The following is a 22,077-nucleotide window of genomic DNA, read 5'->3' on the forward strand; positions in this document are numbered from 1 at the left end:
GATCCTTACACTTGCCCATTTTTCCTGCTTCCAACACATCAGCTTCAAGAACTGACTGTTCATTTGCTGCCTAATATACCCACCCCTTGACAGGTACCATTGTAACAAGATAATCAATGTTATTCACTTCACTCAGTGGTTTTAACGTTGTGACAGATTGGTGGGCAGCACGTGGCTCAGTGGTCAGCACTTCTGCCTCACAGCACCGGGGTCATGCGTTCAATTCCCGACCATGGCCTTATCTGTGAGGAGTTTATATGTTTGCGTGGGTTTCCTCCAGGTGCTCCGGTTTCCTCCCACACTCCCAAAAAAACATACTAGTAGGTTAATTGGCTGCTATTAAAAATTGACCCTAGTCTCTTTCTCTCTTTTTCTGTATGTGTATGTTATGGAATTTAGACTATAAGCTCCAAATGGCCAGAGACTGATGTGAATGAGTTCTCTGTACAGCGCTGCGGAATCAGTGAATGGTGATGATGATTGGTGTATACTGTGTAAACCACGGGTGCACAACAAACACATGCGGCGGGCAAGGCCATTTTTGAGGCCCGCTGGAAGCAGGATGGATACAGGCAAACCTGGGATGCCAGGACAGAAACAATACTGCAGTATTTCTGTCCCCGGGTCTCTGGGACAACGGTATCTGTCCTTCATTGTACCAGCTTACACTGTGGCTGTGAGGTCACTATTGCAGAGAATCAGAATGAATTAGCTTCATGCTTCCAGAGAGTCCCTGTACTACTGCACAGCTTAGTCTCTTGGGTGAGATCAAGTCATTCATGCTGCCTTGGAGTAATGCACAGGGGAATGTGTTGCTATGGGGATGGGAGGGGCTTGTGTGCTATAGGGAGAAATCATTATGTGATGGGGGTTGTTAATACAGAGGTGATGGAGAGTGAGATGTTACTACAGAGGTGATGGGGGTTGTTAATATGGTATTACAGGGGAGGGATGGAGGTGAACAAATGTGTTACTACAAGTCTGACGGAGGAAATGTCTTACTACCGTGTTGAAGGACTGCAAATATGTTACAGGGTAGTGGAATGGCTCGCTCTCTATGTGAAGTTACTACACTCACTGAATTGTGCTAGTGATACCATGAACATAAAAATTAATTAAGAAATAAGAATTAATAGAATTAAGAAAGTATTTATTCCTGGCGACTATGGAGCCGTTTTTATGACATAAGTGCAAAGAAGTTCCTCTTCTACTGTACTAAATCTATGTATTTCACGTTTAAGCAACCTCCTTCATATCAGTAATATCTTCCAATACAGCCCTCCGAAAAAGCTTGAGCCCTCTCTGAGTGAGTTAGAGAATCCATGCTCTGTGCTCTCCACCTTCTGGCGAAGGAAGGGAACACCTCAGATAAAAACTGCATTAAACCCTGAAATTCCAAATATTTTGACCCACTGAGTCTAAAGGAAAGATGTTGAAGAATAACATTTTGACGTCATTCATGTGTAAAGGAGAAGCGGACAACAATGTAAAGAATACGTGCAGAGTTTTCCGCTGTTTAGGAAATATTCCATAACTAGATGGAATTGTCAGGGGAATAACATGACTGTGCAGAAATTCTTCCTAATGACTGACATACTATAACCTGTAACATTAGCAGGTTGTGGGCTCAGGTGCACCGGTGATTCAGCAGAAATAGGATGTGTTAATTGGCTTGTGAGGTGTGGCATCAGCCTATGAGGCTCAACAAACTATAAAAGGCCTCATAGTGGTTGGAAACTCACAGTCAGAAACACTTCTTGCTTCAACAGTGATTGAACGGAAAGTTCTCTGGCACTAGCAACAGATAAACGATTCTACATTTATCTTAAAAACCCAAGATTCCGAACTAGACACCAAGATGAACTCTCAACTGCGCCAGAACTACAGCCATGACAGCGAGGCAGCTCTCAACCGCTTGGTGAACCTCAAGATGTATGCATCTTATACCTACATGTCCATGGTAAGTTGTGCAGAACCTCATAGAAACCCAACACTAAGATATGCATCACAAACAAACTTAACTTAAAAACTAAGGGCCTGATTCATTAAGGATCTTAACTTAAGAAACTTCTTATTTCAGTCTCCTGGACAAAACCATGTTACAATGCAAGGGGTGCAAATTAGTATTCTGTTTTGCACGTAAGTTAAATACTGACTGTTTTTTCATGTAGCACACAAATACTTGATAGCTTATTTGTACACTGAAATTTAAAGTTGATATTTGTGTGCTATATGAAAAAACAGTCAGTATTTAACTTATGTGCAAAACAGAATACTAATTTGCACCCCTTGCATTGTAACATGGTTTTGTCCAGGAGACTGAAATAAGAAACTTCTTAATTTAAGAACCTTAATGAATCAGGCTTTAAGATATTATCTCATTCATTGTTTTAAATGTAAATATGGTTTATCCATATCTTAGGATAAAGCAGAATATGAAATTGGGTTGCAAAATATTCTGCCTAATATAGAACTGAATGGGAACCTTCTTTGGCATACTAAAAATAGCCAGATGGACATGCATGATATTTTATCTTCTGGAAGCAATAATGTGATATTCTGCACAATAAACCTCCAGATAATTCAATATTTAAACTTTTTTTTTTATTATTGAAAAATGTATACTTTATTTTGCATATAATCTTGATTAATCTGATCCTAATGATTTGGACAGGTTGGTCCATAAGTGTGGACACATCATTTTAAAGTTTTTTTAAAAATTAAAGTTGCATCCTTATTCTATTAGTTTTGTTACTTTTATTATATGTAGATTCTATCATGGTTTGCTATGGTAAATGAATTATCTAATGCAAGAGTCTGGACTCTTAGAATGTCTATCTGTTAATGAAATACAGCTTCTGTGGTTGGACAAAGGATCATGGGGGTTGTAGTGTTACAAGAGTAGGAGAACCATTTAGGGTTGCTAAATAGAGCCTATATATGACTCCTATACTTATTAAACAGAAAATAGCAACATTTGTCTTTTGTTTGGGTGTCAAATGAAGTAACAATGAATCCTACTAGATGGGGTTTTTTTTCTGGGGAAAAAATTATTTCCATTTTTAGATTTGGCAAAATCTGGGTCAATCTTGCAAAACAATGTGAACCCTATATTTTCTGGCATGTATAACAATGTTTTTCCTTAGAGTCCTTTTCATGACATTGTCAGAAGCTGACCCCTGACTCAATCACGGTTGTCAGTCACCCCAATCTTACATTTCAAATATTTGGTTGATGCTGACAAACGACTAATGAGTTACATATCCGTTACTTGTCAGATGTCATAAAACAATAATTTAAAAAAAATTGGGTGATGAGAAGTGACAAAAATGATTAAATTGTTGTTGCAGCGATAGCAGAGTAGTCCAGAATAGGTGAAGGATATCAGTTTATTGAACCATAAATGCTCAGTTGCAGAAAATTACTGAGCAATTCAATAAACAAACACAATCCAGGAATGTCAGGAAACTATCAGAATACAGTCCACGTATAACAGAACCTGGGTGTGGCAGGATTGAAAGAAAGAAATTTACAATGCAAAAGATTACTAGGCAAATGCTGCAAACAAGGTGCTGAAGGAATACAGGTAAACTGAGTTTGGAATTATGGCAGAAGATAGAGCCAAAGTTACAACCAAACAATAGTGGACAGAATGTCCAGGGCACAGGATAAGGTGATAGATAACCAGCATGGTTGATAGTGAGGGGCAGGAATAAATAGTCAGGGAAGCAGGTGCAGGTGATCCGACAGGGGAATGACATTAACTCCTGCAGGTGAGGAGATGCCCAATGTCCTAACAGCAGCACCTCTGGTGACACATAGGTACTGCAGGCCTTATACAGAATAAGTACAGTCATCATCAGCTATTTATATAGCGCCATTAATACCACAGCGCTATACAGAGAACTCACATCAGTCCCTGCCCCATTGGAGCTTACAGTCTATATTCCCTAGCATACACATATACAGATCTAGGGTCAATTTGATAGCAGCCAATCGACCTACTAGTATGTTTTTTGGAGTGTGGGAGGAAACCGGAAGAAACTCACGCAAACACATGGAGAACATAGAAACTCTACACAGATAAGGCCATGGTCGGGAATTGAACTCATGACTCCAGTGCTGTGAGGCAGAAGTGCTGATCACTAAGCCACACACAGAGTCCTAATGTAAATGAGTCCTTCAGTGTCTGTATCAAGTCTCATTTATTTATAAGTCTCATTAAAATTAAAAATTGGTTTATCATGATAAGTGTCAACAATGACTGGGTGAGTCAGGTATCAACATCAATTAAAAGCATTAGGTCTTGTTTGGGATTAATTGATGGAAATGAATATCAGCATCAATCATATGTCTTAAAACGTATGTGACTCATGTCTGATAATGACATTTGCTGAGAATTTAATATTAATAATGTACTCAATATTTGCTGTAAAGAAGCTTCATGTAAACAGTGAAGCAACATTGGAGACCTCAAAAAATGCATCTAGTGGGTCTGACTGACGTATACCTACTACATATTCAAGTAGATATTTATATAGACATAGTTGTCTCTGAAGTTACTTTAGTGTTTTGTTTTTTTCCTTCTATTTTCAAATCACTTATCAGTGTTCTTACAAAGCGACCTGTTGTTGTGTATAATAGGTTACTTACAATAATAATCTTTCCCTTTATTTAAAGTCATACTATTTTAGTCATAATATTTTCTTATGTCTTTATACTGATGTTATTGATTGTTCTCTTATTCCAATATGGATCTGTATGATGTAACGTGTCTGTTTTCTATATAACTGTATGGTGCTGCATGATCTGGCGCCTCATGAACATTGATTATGAAATACAGTTCCTGATCTGTGAGAAAAAATAGAATCTTGATAAACTTTTCGACTTCTACCTACGAACACTGAATATTAAAACTCAATCTTCTCCTTTACTTCAGTCTTTCTACTTTGACCGTGACGATGTGGCCCTTCATCATGTAGCTGAGTTCTTCAAGGAGCAGAGCCACGAGGAGAGAGAGCATGCAGAGAAGTTCATGAAATACCAGAACAAACGTGGGGGTCGTGTTGTGCTGCAGGACATCAAGGTGAGGTCTGGGTTGAGAGATTCAACATTACATGCCTCTAAAAGGACTTGCTAATAGCACTGAGAATCTAATAGAGAGGCAGCTCAGTAATGGGCTGAATACCCATAGGCAAACCGAGATGGGGGGGTTCCTAGTGCCTGGAAACCCCCCTCCAAGCCTAGGGAAGTGTATAATTGAGGTGGCTGGACCCTGCCACCGCTTCACACGGCTCTGCTTGAAAAAGAAGAGCTCCGTTCACCTAACAGTAGAACACGCAGCATTGCCCGTGTATATTATGGTGATAGGAAGATTTGGAGAGCAGCCAAACATTGTCTAAAATTATAGCCACGCCCCCATGCATGCTGGTCACGCCCACTGGCTGCGTGTAATGGAAACCCTCCTCTAAAAAATCCTGCGTTTGCCCCTGATACCATAAGTGAAATGGGCCTGTAAAGAAAATACCCCCCCCCCATGAATAAAATAGCCCCAATCTGTTGCACTCATTCTGCTTCTCATTTATTTAGCACATTCTACAAAATGACAGCTAGAATCTGATTGGTTGCTATAGGCAACAGCTCCACTTTTTCAAACCAGCAGTTTAGTAAATATACCCCTGAGTCTCCTCCTGCCAGTGGGTGCTGGGGTCATAAACAGAAAATAGAGCATTTATGTGCTGGTGCGCTACTGATATTAACAGGCCCTGGCATACCTATACTGCTTGGGTACACTGGCACTTGTAGAACTACAAGTGTCAGCAGATCCATGGCGGCTATTGCATGCTGGTGCTTGTAGAACTACAAATTCCAGCATGCCCAGGCATCCAAGGCCTGGTGAGACGTGTAGTGCACCTGTTAAAACAAATAATAATAATAAAAAAATACTGCAAACAAATATATGCATTATAGTGGACACCAATATTAATGCAATAAAGTACATCTAAACAGAACATGGAGAAGAATGGAAATTATTCAAAAGGCGGAAGGGCTTATAATAAAAATATTTATAGATATTTCTTATCAAGCCCATTGGCGAAATCTTATGGCAAACTATAAAATAAAATGGCTGACTGCCTTGTAACCATATGAAACACTGTGCTATTCAATGAGAGAGTACATTACTCCACCTACTTGTAAATAATACCATCAAGCCTTTATGTATGTATATTTAATTAATATGCCATGTGTTATCCTGTTTCCCAGAAACCGGAGAGAGACGAGTGGGGAAGTACCGTGGATGCCATGCAAACAGCTCTGAATCTGGAGAAGACTGTTAATCAGGCTACGCTGGATTTACATAATGTGGCAACTGACAGGAAAGATCCCCATGTGAGTAACTGATGTAAATTACACACACAGGTACATCCTGAGGTGATGATAATTGCTGAGGGTCTTGTACTATAATAAGCACACTCCATGTGCTAGACAATGTCTCCACCTTATAAAACGGTGCATAGTCACCGAAATTTAAGGTGCAATCCCAGATTTGAAAGATTAGGACATTTTGTGTTCCCGAGAAATGTCTCTATTTTTCAGCACTGACCAAACAATAAAATTCCAGTTTTTCTGCCTATTGAATGCAATTGTTGCCATATGTGTTCTCTGGAATTTATGGGTTATTGAAGAAGAATCTTTAAAAAAGGAAATAAAACAAATTCCTTGTAGCGCTCCAAGTTTCTCTGTGCCAGTATCACGAGTGATGTGTTTATATTCAAAGACTCGGCAGCAAAGCATCCCAAGAACTGTTTTTAAAATGTTGGCAAGATTAACAGTGCTTTGTAAAATTCATCAACACATATGTAAATTATTCCATACCTTGGTGATATTGACGTTGATTTCCCCAATGAATAGGCAACTGCACAGGCTTTTTGTTCTTAGTTTCAGGAAAGGTGTATTCTTGTAAGATTAATTATTATTCTGTTTTACTCTAGCCCCAAGATGGTAATGTAAGATTATAAATCCCCCTGCTCATCCACAGGTAGTGCACTAAGGTATTAGAGTATTCTAGCTGAAAGCTACGGCTAAGAATTGAACATCCCTGTGTGGAGTATTAATTCTCATCATCAGCTATTTATATAGCGCCACTAATTCCGCAGCGCTGTACAGAGAACTCATTCACATCAGTCCCTGCCCCATTGGAGCGTACAATCTAAATCCCCTAACATACACACACAGACAGAGAGATTAAGGTCAATTTAATAGCAGCCAATTGACCTACTAGTATGTTTTTTGGAGTGTGGGAGGAAACCAGAGCACCCGGAGGAATCCCACGCAAACACGGGGAGAACATACAAACTCCACACAGATAAGGCCATGGTCGGGAACTGAACGCATTACCCCAGTACTGTAAGGCAGAAGTTCTAGCCATTATCACTGTGCTGCCCTAATATCTAATGCGGCTTTTGTGTAGCATGCAGCCATTTTGTACTTCGTAAATGATCTCCAATGTCCATTTACCTTTTTATATTAAATTGTGGCCTGTCATGAACACATTAAACCACAGTGGAGACATTTTGTGGGCTGGACCCATGAAAAGGTAGCCTATCCATTCCTCGTGAAGTAATGACATCACTGAAGAGTGGTGGAAGCAGCCATTTTGGGATCAGAACCAAATATTCATGAGAATGCAGCCGATCAGTAAACTAGGAACTTCATGTATCTGTGATGTCACAAGTTCATAGTGAAATGATTCCCCACATTCTCCTGAATATTAGTACAGCCCACAAAGTGGCTTCCTCCACAGGTACTTTGAAAAAAAACGCAGTCTTTTGGTATAAAATAGAAGAGGAGTCCCAAGTAATCGAGGATATTATACAGCCTTTTAAAAAAGAAATGAGTAAGGAAATATTAATCCAGTATCTACATATATGCAGGGCCGGATTAACCATAGGGCTAACTGGGCTACAGCCCAGGGGCCTATGGCATCCAGGGGGCCCTTGAAAGTGCTCAGCAGCAGTATTGATCGGTCAGGGGCCCTCACGGGGAAATGGAGGCCCCCTTAGCCCAGTGGCCTCCATTCCCTTAATCCGGCCCTGCATATATGAGCTGGGTGTGGTGGAAAACCTTTAGGGCATGGCGTCCATTTTGAAGTTGGCCATCTTGGATGCAACTCTAATTTTTAAAAGGGTGTTTCCACACTTATGGACCACCCTGTCTAATAATTATATTATATAATAATAAAACATAGATTTCTCCTAAGAATTAATTACATTTTCCTCACACCTGCAGCTCTGTGACTTCCTGGAGTCTGAGCCTATGAGGGAGCACGTGGAGCACATTAAGAAGTATGGGAACCACATTACTAACCTGAAACGCCTGGACGCCCCCCGTAACGGCATGGGAGAGTACCTGTTTGACAAGCACAGCATGGAGGGGAGCAGCTAAGAGGACCTTGCATCACAGTGAACCCAGAAACATCGGAATATTGATTTAACCAATGTTATGTCATTTTAGTGGTTTGAATTACACATATGGTGAAAGTGATATATAAGATGTGTGCTGTGATAGTTTTTACTGTACATGCCAATACAAGATCTACATCATTAATCCTTTGTGTGTGTTTTTTGGGGCCAAATGAGAAAACTTAGAGCAAATGTGTAGAGTTGAGTAAGTCTGTATTAAGTGAAGTAAAACAGATTTCAAATTTACAGACTAAGAAAAGTATTCCACATAGGACATGACATAGGTGTCATACAGAAAATACCCTATGCACATAGCACATGAAGATTTATATGCACTGTTGTAAACTAAGGGCTAGATTTACTAAGCTGTGGGTTTGAAAAAGTGGGGATGTTGCCTATAGCAACCAATCAGATTCTAGCTATCATTTTGTAGAAAGTACTAAATAAATCAAAGCTAGAATCTGATTGGTTGCTATAGGCAACATCCCCACTTTTTCAAACCCGCAGCTTAGTAAATCTAGCCCTAAGTGGCTATAATGTACACACACACACACGCATTCCTGATGCAAATCAATTTTAAAACATTGCCCACAAAAGAACTAATTATCTTCAAATAACATGTGAACAAAAAAATGACAGACGTAAAACTCATTCATTTTCAGAGAGAAAAACTTTATGAAACAGGATCTATCACTTTTTCTTTTGAGATAATTTAGGTGAGTAACAAAGCTGCAACACTGTGGCTCTGCAGTGCATATAGCGCATCTGTGGCACCTTCTCTTGTACAAATACCCCTGTGTTAAAGGGTATGCACATGGCTTGGCATGACAAGACCGCACCAAATGAGTGGCTGCAGATTTTTTTTTTTTACTCCATCTGATGTGGTGAACTAGGCAGATTAGGGCTGGGCAAGAGGGACAGCCATCCAGGGTGCAAATATAAAGTGGGCACTGGGAATTAATATCTTACACCAATTTGGTTACAGCTGAAGGTGACGAATTTCCTTCTTGCCCCAGGTGCTAATATTTCTAGTCACGGCTCTGCACTTGTGCATCCCTCTACTGCATGCACATATGCAACAGGAAGATATTGTTTTGCCAGACAAGAAATTTTAAAGAGCTTCCAGGTGCAGTTCTCAGGACCCACTAACAGTGCAGGATTGCCAGGTGACCAGTGAAATAATTATACTACCTGCTACACTGTGTCAGTCAGTAATAAATACACCTGTGCTCCAGCAAAGAGATATGGCAAACATGTACTGCTAGGGGGTCCTGAGGACTGGAGTTTGAGAAACACTGCCGTAGAGTCTCTTGCCAACTGCAAAATATTACGATGTTAACTTGCCCTTCGGAGAGGGTCGGATCAATCATCGGTGCTTTCTTTATAAAGCCAGTCTAAAACACAGGTCAAAACTGGTGGTATGCTGCGGACAAGGGAGGGTGACTTATAATCGAATTAATACGTTTTAATTAACTTTTCTGCAGGGGATATACTTGGTGGTAATTGGGGATTATGTTTTAAGTAGACATACCTTAAATAGACCGCCTCTCAATCTATAAGTCATCAAAGAAAGCAACTTTCACTAGGAAATATTTTCATTATTGGCAGGAGCAGTGATAAATAGAGAAAAGCACCATTTATCTATAAGAATACATTTATTGGAGTCTGTTGAATTCATATGAATCATTGTTAACAGAAAATAAAAATTTCTATAGTTGGAAATATTGGCTGTTGTCATAAGATCTATGAGGAGAGCGCCATCTATCTGCATGCTTAAGAATTATCTCCTGGTTCAGTTCCAAAACATGGTATAATGGAGGTCTCTGCTTTAAGAAATCGGCCGTTTGGATGGCTGCCCCCAAAATGTATTCAGTAGTCAAATCGAAACGGTCCGCGATCCAGAGGGGGTGAGATCCAAAATCCTCATTCTACCTCCTCATTTAAAGCTTCAGTAGAGACTCAGAAGTAATTTGCTTTCCCGAGATTTCATGAACTTCACCACAACAGAGGAAACAAGAATCCTGATTCCATTCCGGAAATGTTCTGTTGTAGTGGTGCAGAAATTAAGTCCCATATGGGTCATTTTACCATTAACGTTAGAGAGGCGGAAGACGAAAAAAAATTAAGAAATTCGACACCTCCTACCATGGACTTTTCCCATCCAGAACAGGATGGAAACAATATTATACAATTTAGATGTCTGTAGGGTGATAGCTGATGTTTCCCAAGTTTTATAAAGCCAGTCATGAGATTGTGACTGATTTCTCACCAGCCTCCTTCATTCGTCAAACTTGTCAGATCGTTTGCTGTAATAAAAATGTCATCAATGAAATGATCTTCTTACACTACAGAATAAGCAGGCTAAATAGTGAGGTCAAAATATTATTATTAGCCCTTATTTATATAACTCCAATCATATTACGCAGCTCAGCACAGAAAATATGTAGTCATATATCCCTGCTCCATTGGCGCTTACAATCTAAATTCCCTATCACACACACAGACTATGGTCCCTTTTGTCAGAAGCCAATTTATGTATGTTACGAGCCTCGGCGGTTCGGCACCGCCGCGACTCGCTCCGGCCCCTCAGATGTGTCCTGGCCATCGTCATGACGACTGGGGCGTCAGTGCCGATTTCCGTCCCAGATGTCGCCATGGCAACGGCCGGGACGCTCTGAACAGCACAGCCGTGACAAATACTCAGGAAGCAGTAGTATATAGAACTGGACACCTGGATAACACTGAAGAGTAGAGATGGTCTAGACGAGATGAAAGCAGCGAGGCGTTGATCCGATGCAGACTGACGAGTTGACACAGGCAGGAACACTGTAGAAGCACGAAGAGCGGATCAGCTGGCTGCAGACACGAGTAGAACTGAAGGGTAGCGGCAAGCAGGACACTGCAGGTACACGGAGGTAGCGGATAGGAATCAGCAGGTGCAGTCACGATGAAACACGGGAGAGTTGAGATGAGCTGGAACTGTTGAGCACGGAGGCAGCGGATAGGAATCAGCTGGTGCAGTCTCGATGAAACACAGGAGAGTTGAAGTGAGCTGATAACTGTAGAGCACGGAGGCAGCGGATAGGAATCAGCTAATACAGTCACGATGAAACACAGGAGAGCTGAAGTGGTCTGGAAACCACAGGAGAGTTAAAGTGGTCTGGAAACCACAGGAGAGTTAAAGTGGTCTGGAAACCACAGGAATCAGCTGAGCTGAATACACGAGGAAACACAGGAACACCTTCAGAGGCTCATGGGGAATGAGACTCCAAGATCAGGCCACGAGGTATGGAACTCAGGTGCTTTAAATAGGGAGTGTTGCCTGATCAGCCAATTAACTAAAAGGAACAGGTACTGAAGGTTTGAAAGGGCTGCGCATGCGCAGACCCTCAGGATAGTGGACGGCCACGGTTCCTAAACACACGGGAAGAAGCACTCACAGTCTGGTGAGTGACACCTGCTTCTTTCTCTGCTCCTCTGCTCTTGTTATTTTTTTTTTATTCTTTCGTGTATGACCCTTGGCTCGCTTACTGAACTCTGTTGAATGGCTCGTGACCCTGACCTCTGCCTGTTACCTGGATACGCTGTTTGCCGCCAGCCCTGACCTCTGCCTGGACCTCACTACCGCTGCCTGCTCTACCCTTTGACCTCGGCTCATTTTGGACTTCGCTGTTTGTACCACCTGGCCCTCACCTGCGCTACAGTAAGATTATACACTTGTACTACTCTGAGTTTAAGACCTGGGGCATCTGAGTACATGTGAGCACGTTCAGCTCTACGGGAAAGGCGGCTGCTATAGGTGAAGACCTCTGTTACCTGTTCTACGAGTTTATGATATTTGCCGTCAGCCTTAACAATGTACCAGTATGTTTTTGGACTGTCGGAGGACAACGGACCATCTGGTGAAAACCAACGCAAACGCTGGGAGATCATACATACTCCACATAGATAAGGCACAGGATTGGAATCAAAATCATGACCCCAGCGCTGTGAGGCAGCAATGCTAACCACTGGGACACCATGCTGCCCATCCACTAAGGTCAGGCCAAGCAGCAAAGCACAATGGTCAGGAACCAATCCAAGCTGAGCAACAGTAATACAATACAGAACAGTACAATACCCACGTCAGTAAGCAAAACCTATACTGGGTATCTGAGTGATGACAGATATGTGCACTGTTACTTTAAGAAGGGTGCATTGGCATATACTCACTCCTGCTCTTGTGTGCCCTGCGAAACGAGACACGGGCCATAAAAAGCTCATCATCGGCTACAAACTCTGCTACGGAGATGCCCGACAGGTACCAGTACAGTCTGCCTGTACACTGAGAAAAAAGTTGCATTAAATAATCTTTTATGACTAACTATAATGCCCAAAATCAGGTACAGTACTTTGGAAAGTGAAGGAAACAATGCAATAAAGTTTGCAGAAAAGAAAAATAAAACCGATTATAAAATACCTAACCCTAAAATGTGCAGGAAATAGAAAAAAAACATCTAGGTGAGATCAGTGGGTTCTTTTTACAACAGTTTCTACTACTACTAGGAAATCAGGATAACCGAGCAGGTGACTGCGGCTGCTCAAGAATTACGTAAGAAAGAAAGTGATTATCTATAAATATGTCACAAGGTGTCACTGTTTCTTCATTCTGAAATCACTGCAATATTTATCTTTACTGTTCTTAGCACTGGAAAATGATGTTTTAGTATTATCTTTAAATATAACACTATTACATATCAATTATTTGTGTGGTTTTAAATGGTTACTGTATGGTTGATTGTACATTGTAAGTATGTAATGATTTTATTTGGTTGTTGAATTATAAAATAAATGTAAAACACAGTAGACATGGCATCAAAGTTTCACTAACAATAGCAAAGATCTTGTAATATATCACAGGGGTGTAGATGTAATACTCTTGGGTTTGCACACCAGTTTATGTAATAAGAGTACGTAATTTCCCAGAAAATGAGCAGAGATTCCTTACCGTAATTGGCAGTAACATGCGCAGCCGGACATCGCGTTAATGTCCGGCTGCACAATGCTCCTAATTGACTCTCCCCTAAAATCTCTCCTAATCTAGCCAGATATAGTTGCAGCTATAGTGGTGATGTCTGTGTAATCCGTTATTGTTGGTATAACTCAATTGGTCACCTCAGTTATACTAGACAACAAGCGGGGATTAAAGAGGTCCATTGGAAAAATGGCCAATTACTGACCACAAAAGCTGCGACTAAAAGGCCATAGTGAATCCGGAACCGATCCGGCTGCTTGACCTACATCCAGATCCCACCCATGTGTGGCCAATTTGATACCTTGGAAACTAGTTAGAGAGTCAAGCAAACCTTTTTCCACGAAAAGGATCTTTTAACCAGAGTAATACTGTCCAAATCCATTGCAGAGGTCTAGAGAAATAGTTTCAAGTTTGTCATTTGTAAGAGTAGAACTTTGACTAAGTAAAGTACACTTGGGAATTGCTGCAAAACTTACGGGTTACTATCTTCGATCACTATATCGCTACACTCTACCTACTTATCTTATTTCAATAATTGTTCATCACAATATAACACACTCTTTATTGCAGGTCAAAGGTGCACGCATTCAAGCGCATGACCGTGATGTCATTAAGCCACTAAGCCACTTTGCCCTTTCACCAGTACCTGAGCAACGGGTTCTGTTTCTTAACTCATCCAAACTATTCTGCCTCTAACCTTCTACTGAATTACTGTGTACTGACCAGCTTGTTCAGCTACAATCGCCCCCAAGCACTGCCCTCCCATCCACACACACCTATGATCTGCCACCACCTACTGAATAGGCAATAGGACCCCAAGATATTGGCACCCAAATGCACCTGCTGGCACACCCTATGTTCCTTGTTACACACAGGTTAGCAATGCATACACCAGCATTCAAACGGTTAACACATCAAAACTCACAAATGTACATGCTGGCACACACTAGGCTTGTTAGTCAAATGGATTGACAAATCAAACGCCAGCAGTCAAAGGGTTAACATGGTCAAGCAGTACTCTTCATAAAAGGCTAATGGATTTGTTAGAGTATCAAGGACAAAACATATTCAATTTTAAATTTAATATATAACAGTACAGGGCATTTGAATATAATTAAAAAATATCATATAATAAATGACATACAAAAAAATAAATGCCATACAGTTGTAAAAACAAATGGGATGAAGTTACAGAGAATAAAACTTAAGTATCATAATCTGTATACCAGGGACAAGGCAGAATTAAATGGACAGTCCTTCAATTAGATTGCACCCCAAGAGATGACAAACTGCCCTCTCACACACAGGGTATTTCAGCAGGTTTAACTGTTAGGGCATTCAGAGCGGCAGTGATTATGCTAATGTGGGGGAGGAAATGTCCCCTGGGTGTCAATTATAGTTTGTCTAAAAATAGCCCAAAAGTTTTGACCGTCCATAACTTTTTTCGGGTATATCCCAGAGACATAACTCCCCCTTCAATAAACCAGTCATTACCTCCTGTACATTTACATATCAATATGATGGCATTACAACAATATGAACTACAATTCCGAATGATATGTGACTACTGTGGTTTTCCTGCACAGTTGTTATCTATACTTCACAATCCTTGTGTGGTTTTTGCCCCTAATTAAGATTGGCATACTGATTTCCCAAAATATAAAATATGAAGGCATGTCCTTTAAAGTTAATATTTCTTATATACATGCATAGGTAGACTTTATCATTTGCATTTGCCTAATAGATTCTCACCTAGTGGGCTACTTTGATTTACAAAGCAGTAATTAGTCTACTCTAAGTAGGAAAGGACATTAATGTTCAGAGGGAATGCATGGCTGTGATCTGCATATGTTAAGTGACTTATATCTGAGCTAAAAGGGTTAACTTGGTTTGTTCAGAAAAATATTTTTTACATTTTTATTTATTTCATTATAAAAAATGTTTTTAAAAACAGTAATAATCAGCATGTTTCCCATTGACATCACTGTTTCTTAGAGAAGTTAAATGCTGCTTTTTCACGAATATTGGATAACCAGCAAAATAGCTGCCTCTACTTTGTGTAGGTAACAAGTATGCTTTTATCTGTGTCCTTAAAACCTTTACATTGGCTATTATGTTTGTGTGTTAGTGTATCATGTAACAACAAAATTACAAAGGTCTTACACTGTAAATGTGGCCCAGAAGGAGTTTTGGTTGTGGTAAGGGGGCAGCGCTCTTAATGGCAAAAAAAAAATCCTGCAAAAAAAAAAGAAAAGAAACTACTTACCTTGCGGTCACGCCGTCACGTCAGCTAGTACTCCGGCTCCCTCCCTTGTCTCCTCCTCCGTGCGGTGCTCGCAGTGAATGTCGGGCGTGATGTCATCACGCCCAACATCCATTGCAGAGCGCAGCACAGAGGAGACACCCGCACAAGAAGAACAATCAGCAGCACAGAATTGGAGAAAAGAAGAGAAGAGGACAGGAGAACAAGCTGATTAAAAGGTAAGTTAAGGGGGATTTTTTTTTATTATTTCAAGGGACGCTAACAAGTGAATAAAAGTCCCCTGGTCCTGGAGCATCATGGACCTTATCTCCCTGCTACATACTTCTACTTGTATTACTAATGGGGCATTATATATTATTCTCTTTGGCCCATTATAAGTTGTTATCCCTTAACTAACATAGTGGTGTAATTATCAAAACAGGTCACAATTTGGGGTCACAGTGGTGTATATGTCAGGTACCGCAGGCCTGGTCAGGGCACCCTGATATACAATGCCTGGCTTAAATGATATTGCATCGAAACAATACAAAAAGTGATTATAGTATAATAACTATAGAGGATTTTTTGAACAGGGCGATTAAAAGGTAAGTATAGGGGGATTTGAAAAAAAAGTGATATCTATATATATATATATATATATATATATATATATCAATCACTTTTTTTCCCTCATATATACATATATATATATATATATATGTTAACTATGTTTTCTATGGTTTTTTGGATGATCAGCTATCGTTATTGTTAGTGTATCTTATGTGCGGCCCAAACCAACTCGTCGTCTGCCAATGTGTCCCAGGGAAGCTAAAAGGTTGGACACCCCTGCTCTAATGGATAGAATGCATTATATGTACAAACCGTTTCAGTGTCTTATGCACTCATCATCGCCAAGTAATTGCATTACACTACTTACCAGGCAATTCATATCTCTGGGGAATCGCTAACGAAATACACGATGGAGCTTCTTCTAGACAATGCAATTTAGTTCATTACAGTGCAATGCAATCAAATGATGCAAACACACTGTAACAATTGTTCAAAAGACGGAAAAAAAATAGCCTTTCAGATGGTGCATAAGCACATTCCCATGACACCAAGATAGACAATGCAATCATGTGAAAACGCATTAAACATACAATTTGACAGTGTTCTTTCTTATGCAGTTGGTAAACTGTCTAAATATCTCGAATATGTTTTTTAAAAGATGTCATGTTTCAATTTTTTTATTTTATTGTGAACTGGGCCTGATTCATTAAGGAAAGTAAGGCAAAAAATTAGTAAGATTTCTCCTGGACAAAATCATGTTACAATGCAAGGGGTGCATATTAGTTTATTACTTTGCACATAAGATAAATACTGGCTGTTTTTTCATGTAGCACACAAATAATTGATAGCCTATTTGTGCAGTGATATTTAAAGTTGATCTAGAACATGCCCTACCCCAACTATAAATCTGCCATCACATTTTAAATTTACCTCACCCTCCAATGCAACAAGTTTTTGCCAAGGTGCAAAGTTACTCATTTTTTTGCATTACTTTCCTTAATGAATCAGGCCCAAGGTGTCTGCAATACTCATATTTAAATTAATTTATTTAAAAAGCTACCAAATTATGTTACTGATTTGTTTACTTACATTTGGTCCATTCTGGGAACCTGACCTATATGATCTACTTGGATGTTGAATAATCTTATAGCTTGCGTTATGTGGTATATGTTAAACAAGTTTTCTCACCCAAATGTGAGGTTCATTAACCAGAGGAAAGTGTTGTTCAGAGCCACATGTCAGCTATTTTTGTATTTTGATTGGGCATAACTTTGAAATAAAGATTTCATAAGCTTAAGGGTAACATGGTGACAATGCAATGGAGTAAACTACTTTGTCCCATTAAAATCCCCACAATTCTCATATAAACATTTCCCTTCATCTTAAACAATGCAATGGTCCTTTGAGAGACTTTAATCTTCCCCAGATGTATTTGTGAGACATAGAATTTATTTTATATGATTTTGATGCCCTACTAGCTAATTCTGAACTTTCCTCATGTTTTTTTCTTACATGTGCATCCAACATACACTAGAATTGATTTAATGGTAGTGGTGAATACTCATTGCAACTAAAACAGAGATTCTTTGCATACTTATATTTACTAAACTGCAGGTTTGAATAAGTGGAGATGTTGCCTATAGCAACCAATCAGATTCTAGCTACCATTTTGTAGAATGTACTAAACAAATGATAACTAGAATCTGATTGGTTGCTATAGGCAACATCTCCACTTTTTCAAACTCGCAGTTTAGTAAATTTACCCTTTAGTCTGAACACGCAACTCTTTCTAACTTGAGCCCAAACAATATTCTACCAGATCTTGAATACTGAATGATTAATGTCTGAACACTCAATTTTTTCAAATCAACCACTCATAACTTCTTTCAACTCAAAAGCCCTAAATATGTTTGCCCGGAAGCAATAGCTCAAGCTAATCACCTCAGAATGGAAAGACATGCTAAGATTTCAGATATCAATAAACAGACCATTTCATTGTCACATGAGAAAGGATTGTTAGGTAATGTGGAGGTCGGCTTTTTTTTACTACCCGGTGAGCTGTGTGGAGGAAGAACCGGACTTCGACTTCTGCAGATACTACATACTTGCCAACTTATGGCAAGTATGATCCGGGAGCCTGCCGGGGAAGGTGGGCGTGTAGGGGGCGGGGCTCCAAGAATAGTGTCATTTTAGCCCCGCCCCGTGACGTAATGACGCAACCCGCGTCATTTTACAGCGGGTTTCCTGGTGAATCGCGGCATTTTGGAACTAATTCTGTGTCACGGGCACTAGGAGTCTTTACCCAGGGATCACTAGGTGATAGGCTTACCAGAGCAGTATAGATGGTAATATGGTACTCTGGTAGCGGGGTGATCACGGAACAGGAAATAGTAGATGATAGAGATGCTCAGGAAAGTCTATGACTAGCAGCACTGGTAATATGGATGTAGTAATACACGAGGAACTGTATGGACAAAGGACACGTGAGGGTAGTCAGTGGTCTGCGGTAGCAAGTTGTACCACTGCTATAGTGAGGAGGAGTGTCCAACAGAAACGAGGAGGTGATGAGAGTCAGCGGTCTGCGGATAGCAGGTTGTACCGCTGTCTGAGTGAAGGAATGAAATCCAAGTGGAGGTATCCGGGGAGTCAGTGGTCTGCGTTAGCAAGTTGTACCACTGCTATGTGAGAGGATACTGGAACAGGTGACACAGGAAACAGGGATCAGTGGTCTGCCTCTAGCAAGTTGTACCACTGAATATATATGTGAGGAGGAGCACGGGGAGAGACTGCAATACAGGGGATACACGGGCACCTTAAACTTGATCCACAATAACATGCACAATATATTAATGACTGAACAGCACTGCAATAATAGAAAGTCACTTGAGGTAATCCGGCACAAGATAACACAGTCAATGATGGCAATAGTCTCAGCGGATAGTAAACTCCAGAGGAGAACAAACTCAGTCCAGCAAGATATGCAATACACCAGCACAGTCAATGAGAAGTATGCATACCGTGGTTCAGAAGCAGGCTGTCAGACAGGAGTGCAGAGATACCTGAATGGCTGGAGGCCGGCAGGATGCGAAGTCCCTGGAGGGGTGAAGCGGTAATCAAGTAGGTGCAGCGCACAGGTAGGTAGACCAGCAGGGGAACAAATACTCAGGAAGCAGTAGTATGTAGGACTGGACTCCTGGAGGACCCTGAAGAGTAGCGATGATCTAGATGAGATGAAAACAGTGAGGCGCAGATCCGATGCAGACTGGCGAGTAGAGACCAGCGGGAACACGAAGAAGCATGGAGAGCGGGTCAGCTGTTGTAGGACGAGTAGAACTGAGAAGTAGCAGCAGCAGGACTCTGCAGATACACGGAGGTAGCGGATAGCAACCAGCAGGTGCAGCAACAATGAAACACGGGAGAGCAGAGCTGAGCTGGAACTGTTGAGCACGGAGAGTAGCGGATAGGAATCAGCTGTAGCAGTCTCGAGGAAACACGGGAGAGATGAGATGAGCTGAAGACTGAAGCGCACGGAGGCAGCGGATAGGAATCAGCCAAACAATCATGATGGCACACAGGTGAGTTGAAGTAGATTGAAGACTGTAGTGCACGGAGGCAGCGGATAGGAATCAGCTAACAGTCATGATGGCACACAGGTGAGTTGAAGTAGATTGAAGACTGTAGTGCACGGAGGCAGCGGATAGGAATCAGCTAACAGTCACGATGATACATAGCAGAGTTGAAGTGGCTTGAAGACTGTAGTGCACGGAGGCAGCGGATAGGAATCAGCTAACAGTCACGATGATACACAGCAGAGTTGAAGTGGCTTGAAGATTGTAGTGCACGGAGGCAGCGGATAGGAATCAGCTAACAGTCACGATGATACACAGGAGGGTTGAAGTGGTTAGGAAACCACAGGAGTAGAAGTGGTCTGGAAACCACAGGGGTAGAAGTGGTTTGGAAACCACAGGGGTAGAAGTGGTTTGGAAACCACAGGAATCAGCAGCGCTGAATACACGAGGAAACACAGGAACACCTTCAGAGGCTCATGGGGAATGAGACTCCAAGATCAGGCAACGTGGTATTGACCACAGGTGCTTAATATAGGGAGTGTTGCCTGATCTGCCAATTAAGTTAAAGGAACAGGTACTGAAGGGTTTGAAAGGGCTGCGCATGCGCAGACCCTCAGGATGGAGGACGACCACGGTTCCTAAATATACGGGAAGAAGCACTCACAGTCCGGTGAGTGACATTCTGGCAGATCAGGGAGTCTCCCAGACATTCCGGGAGAGTTGGCAAGTATGAGATACTATGGGAAGGAGTAGGTCAGGTGATAGGGTAAGACCTGTGCCAATCTCGACAGCTCCATATTTCTCACGGCCTTGTTTGCATAAACCCCAGCGCCTCTACAACATCTCTAAAAAAGGTATAACACCATTTATAAGTAAGGTCCAAATCTCCACAAACCAACAGAAATCGTAATCACAAAATGTTTTCATTCAGTCAATTTGGATGGTGGGGTTAGATCAGCGCTCCCTTTACAAGATGTCGATGTAGCAGCCACTAGGGATGGGGAAATGGGGACTGGATGGAGGGCTGGGGGGCAGGGATGGAGTAGCGGGTAAAGGGTAGCTCAACCCTGTTGGACAATACCAAAATATATTCCCTGGGCGCTTGTGAGAAAATGTGGCTAACAGATTAAAGCATGGGTAATAAACATTTATTAAATACACATGTAAATGGTGAGTTGCAACTCAGATATCAATACAGTGAAAGATGTAGAAATGTACATCCATACAAAATCACAAGGGAATTTACATAACAATCATTGCAGATAACAGGTTTGGTGTGATGTCCACAATTGCAAAATCCTGTGGAACGGAGAACCACAATATTAATGCTTGTATGGTATCAGTCCGGACCAACAATTGATCAATTAAGCTGTGATGTTTGAAGATGTCAACAATGCTTAAGGAAATGTCCACAAATGCAAAGTCCCGTGGACAATTATGACATACTGCCAATCTTGTATGGCTAAACAGTTTCAGTCAATTTACCTAAACTTTCTGACACTGATCTTACGTTTTTAAACGACCCCTGAACATATCTTTAGCTATTAAATACCATCCTTTAGCTAAAGCCGCAGGCTCAGATGCGTACTTGAATATGTTTTATGAAACATTCCTCAACGATCTGGTGTGCAAATTAATTTGGACAAAGTAATGTTTTGTAGTTTGTGTTTTTTTCAGGACAAAGAGAATGGTGAAGTGCTTACAAGAGATGGTGTGGACTGGCAAATGTGTCCTTGAGTAGATAAAACTGGTTTCAGATAGTTCTGTCCACCTGCAGTCACCTTTATGTTACTTTAGAGCCAGTTTTTGTCATGTGAACAGAGGGCAGGGTATTCACAGAACCTCTGAAAATGCTCCGGCAAAGTCTGTGTTTATGATTCCAGGTAGTAAGTACTGTCTGTCCTTCCCTCTGTTTTTGTGCGTTCAATAGCTGTGCATTTGTAGTGTTTTATCAGATTTTCATTAAGGACCCTGTATTAAAGAGGGGCATCCACCAGACCAAGAGTATTTAGTTACTTATAATAAAAGTATAAGATTACTGCTCAGTTTGGGACCCTCTCCTGGGATAATGTTGGGGGCTAGGAGGACATTAAAAAGTACTTTATTAGGAATAACTGACTCTGGTGACAGATCCTCTTATACACTCTCCTGTAATCCAAAGCCATGATTCATAGAAGTTTATGGTTGAGCTTGGAATCTATAAATAACTTGTACAGCTTC

The 22,077-nt window shown here is 40.9% G+C and overlaps 1 protein-coding gene across 1 annotated transcript; it reads left to right on the top strand.

The window, feature by feature from the left end:
* Positions 1-1,723: 1,723 nt before the first annotated feature.
* On the top strand, positions 1,724-8,607 carry LOC142106839 (ferritin heavy chain B-like). The gene is made up of 4 exons (XM_075189875.1): positions 1,724-1,960; positions 4,940-5,086; positions 6,265-6,390; positions 8,290-8,607. The coding sequence occupies exons 1-4, from the start codon at positions 1,859-1,861 to the stop codon at positions 8,443-8,445; spliced, it is 531 nt and encodes a 176-aa protein (XP_075045976.1). The 5' UTR covers positions 1,724-1,858; the 3' UTR covers positions 8,446-8,607.
* Positions 8,608-22,077: the final 13,470 nt, after the last annotated feature.

The sequence above is a fragment of the Mixophyes fleayi genome, chromosome 11, assembly GCF_038048845.1.
Source record: "Mixophyes fleayi isolate aMixFle1 chromosome 11, aMixFle1.hap1, whole genome shotgun sequence".
Taxonomy (NCBI): Eukaryota; Metazoa; Chordata; class Amphibia; order Anura; family Limnodynastidae; genus Mixophyes; species Mixophyes fleayi.

Coding starts and splice junctions, on each gene's coding strand:
- LOC142106839 (XM_075189875.1), top strand. CDS start 1,859: ATGAACTCTCAACTGCGCCAGAACTACAGCCATGACAGCGAGGCAGCT. Junction 5,087..6,264: donor TTGTGCTGCAGGACATCAAG/GTGAGGTCTGGG, acceptor CCTGTTTCCCAG/AAACCGGAGAGAGACGAGTG. Junction 6,391..8,289: donor CTGACAGGAAAGATCCCCAT/GTGAGTAACTGA, acceptor TCACACCTGCAG/CTCTGTGACTTCCTGGAGTC.